The sequence below is a fragment of the Tenrec ecaudatus genome, chromosome 1, assembly GCF_050624435.1.
Source record: "Tenrec ecaudatus isolate mTenEca1 chromosome 1, mTenEca1.hap1, whole genome shotgun sequence".
NCBI lineage: Eukaryota > Metazoa > Chordata > Mammalia > Afrosoricida > Tenrecidae > Tenrec > Tenrec ecaudatus.
The window spans coordinates 151,340,956-151,343,619 of NC_134530.1; the positions used below are offsets into that span (position 1 = coordinate 151,340,956).

At 55.7% G+C, this 2,664-nt stretch overlaps 1 protein-coding gene across 1 annotated transcript; it reads right to left on the reverse strand.

The window, feature by feature from the left end:
* Positions 1 to 1,640: 1,640 nt before the first annotated feature.
* Positions 1,641 to 2,048, reverse strand: NHLH2 (nescient helix-loop-helix 2). Its single transcript, XM_075540324.1, has one exon. The coding sequence runs from the start codon at positions 2,046 to 2,048 to the stop codon at positions 1,641 to 1,643; it is 408 nt and encodes a 135-aa protein (XP_075396439.1).
* Positions 2,049 to 2,664: the final 616 nt, after the last annotated feature.

Consider the following 2,664-nt stretch of genomic DNA (forward strand, 5'->3'; position numbering starts at 1 on the left):
TGTCAGATAGAAACCAGATTATATCTATTTTCACTACAAAATATTGCATTATATAAAGCAACAGAGACACAAAAAAACCCTGAAAAAGACTAAAATCTTTGGATAGCAGATGTGGTTTTGTTTGTTTTTTCCATTCCCTCCACCCTTGTCTCTAAAATACACTCCTTGTGTTAAGAGTTTCACAGCTGAGAACATGAAACATTTTTCAGGTTATAGATTTTTCTTTTTGGTTGTCACAGAGGAAAGTAGTTCTGAAGTCTTGCTCTCTCTCTCGCTCGCTATTTTTTAGGAAAATAACTTATGTTCCTAAAATCATCCCACGCACAAACATCACACACACAAAGAAACTACTCTCCTTATAAACAGTTGCACTTTTCAGACATAACTACGAATAAGAATAACAACACTTACTGGAAAAATTATTATGGTGAAGTGCTAGTGTTGCTGATCTCACAACAAAAGGACCTTTCATGAACAAACATCTTAATATATAAAATATGCTCAGAAACAGGGAGAAGTGGGAAATTCGTTATACAAGTGCAATATAATTAGAGCAAAAAGAAAGACCACAGCATATTCGCAACAAACACTTAGAAAGTTGGACATAATTATTCCACAGGAAAAATTGTAAACACTTGACTATAAATAAATTGGCACGGAGTATCCAAAGTAAAATTATCACCACTCTGAAAAATAAACGTCTTGAAAAAAATACTCTACTTCTTCTAACATAAATAAAAATAGGTTGTCTTTTTCTAACTGCACCTATGGGTCCACGTGTTTAAGGTAATAAATAGATAGGGGGTGTTTTGTGTATTATTTTTTGTTTTTTGGATATATAAAGGGGCACTTTGCCAGAAAATGCAATCACATATTAAATTTTCCATTTAAATATGGATATTCCTGTCTCCATGGGTGTCTTATCTTAGGGTTAAAAGTCTCAGCAAACTGAAATCTGCCCACAATGTGTCTGCTTGCTCAAATCTGTCTTTTTTAGACCTTCACAAACATTCAGGGCCTGTCTGTTGTATTCGAATGCCAACATCTTTCAGTTCCCAACGGGGCGAGAAATTTCTCCGTCCCACCTATCTGTGCTTTAAATGTCTCTTGCTGGAAGCAATCTTTCCCCCCAAGAACGTTTGGTGATTTGTCTACTAGGAAAACCCGAGATCCTCTTGAATGGGGAACCTCTCAAGGCTTCTGGCCCTCATTCTTTGCTTACAAGACGCGTTGTGGGAGATGCGTATTGGAGACCGCCGAGTCTCCAGTGAGCCACAGCGGCAACCCGGGAAGGGACCCTAACACCAGGAAGGGAGCCCAGAGGCAGGTCCTTCCAGGAGGCCGCCAGCGGGCTCGCCAGGCCTGGAACGCGCCCCCTGCAAACCCCAAGGCTCCCCAGACGCTCCTGCCTCCCAGGGTCGGCCATCTGCCCTCTTCGCCCGCCCGGCTGACCCGAGAGAGCATTTGGCGAGCTTCCTTCCTCGTGCGAGGCTCTCGCCGCGGCCTCCCCGCTGGGGCGCCGGCTCCTCCCTGGTCCCCCAGGCGGCCGCCCGCCCGCCCGCGTCGGTCGCGTTCGCGCTCCCGCGGGCGCTGGAGTCCCGCAGGCGCCGGCCCGGCTGCCTCCCGCGGCGCCGCGGGCCCTACACGTCCAGGACGTGGTTGAGATAGGAGATGTAGCAGATGGCCAGGCGCAGGATCTCGATCTTGGAGAGCTTCTTGTCCGGGGGCAGCGTGGGCAGGAGTTTGCGCAGCTCGGCGAAGGCCAGGTTGAAGGCCTCCACGCGGATGCGCTCGCGGGTGGCGTGCGCCGAGCGGTACTTGGCCGTGGCGCGCCGGCGCCGGCGCTTCTCCTCGCGGCTCAGCTGCTGCGGGTGCGGGTAGAGCGCGGCCCGGCTGCCGCCCTTGCCGTCGCCCTCGGCCTCCTCCACGGGCTCCAGGTCCGACACGCTGCCCAGCACCTTGGAGTCCGCGCCGCCCAGCGACTCCGGGTCCGAGTGCGCCGAGCTGGGGTGGTCCGAGTCGGCGGCTTGGTCTGGACTCAGCATCATTTTGGAGGCTGGGGGGAGGGGGGGGATCAGAAGATGAATCAATGAAAGGAAGCAGGTCCTCCTCCTTCTGATCCCAGGCCGAGGGGGCACCGGCCTATGGCGCCCACTGGGTCGCCAAGCGCCGGCAGGGACTTTTGGGCGCTGCATTCGCGCGTCCCGGGAGTGCTCCGCATGCCGAGCAGGTGGCACAGTCGAGGTGGCCGCGCCCGCAGAGAGGGCACCCAGAGCGACGGGCCGGAGCCCGAACCCGCGCCGGCCAACGGGCCTGGTCTGCGCAGTAGGCGCGGGGCCGCGGCCTGCGGTTTGCGTGTTGTTTTCCCTCCTCTGACCCCAAACCAACGCCGCGGCGCTCTCGCCCTCCCTCCTGCCTCGTCCGGCACGAATCGGTGACTCCTACGGGCGAACACATCGGGGGATCCCGGGGTGGGGAGATGAGCCCCGGGTGCACGGCCCGCCCGAGCGCCCCGAGGCAGCGGGACCCGAGAGTCCCGGCCGCACGACGGCCCCGCGCGGGTGTCTTGCGCTGCGGGAAGCCGGGGCCGGGGAGGGCGCGCAGGGCGCCCCCGCGTTGGGGTGTGGGTCCCCCGGAGCCCAGTCCTGGGGACAAGTGGCGGGG

Bases quoted from the DNA above. Each gene is read 5' to 3' on its own strand.
- NHLH2 (XM_075540324.1), bottom strand. From the start codon at position 2,048: ATGATGCTGAGTCCAGACCAAGCCGCCGACTCGGACCACCCCAGCTCG.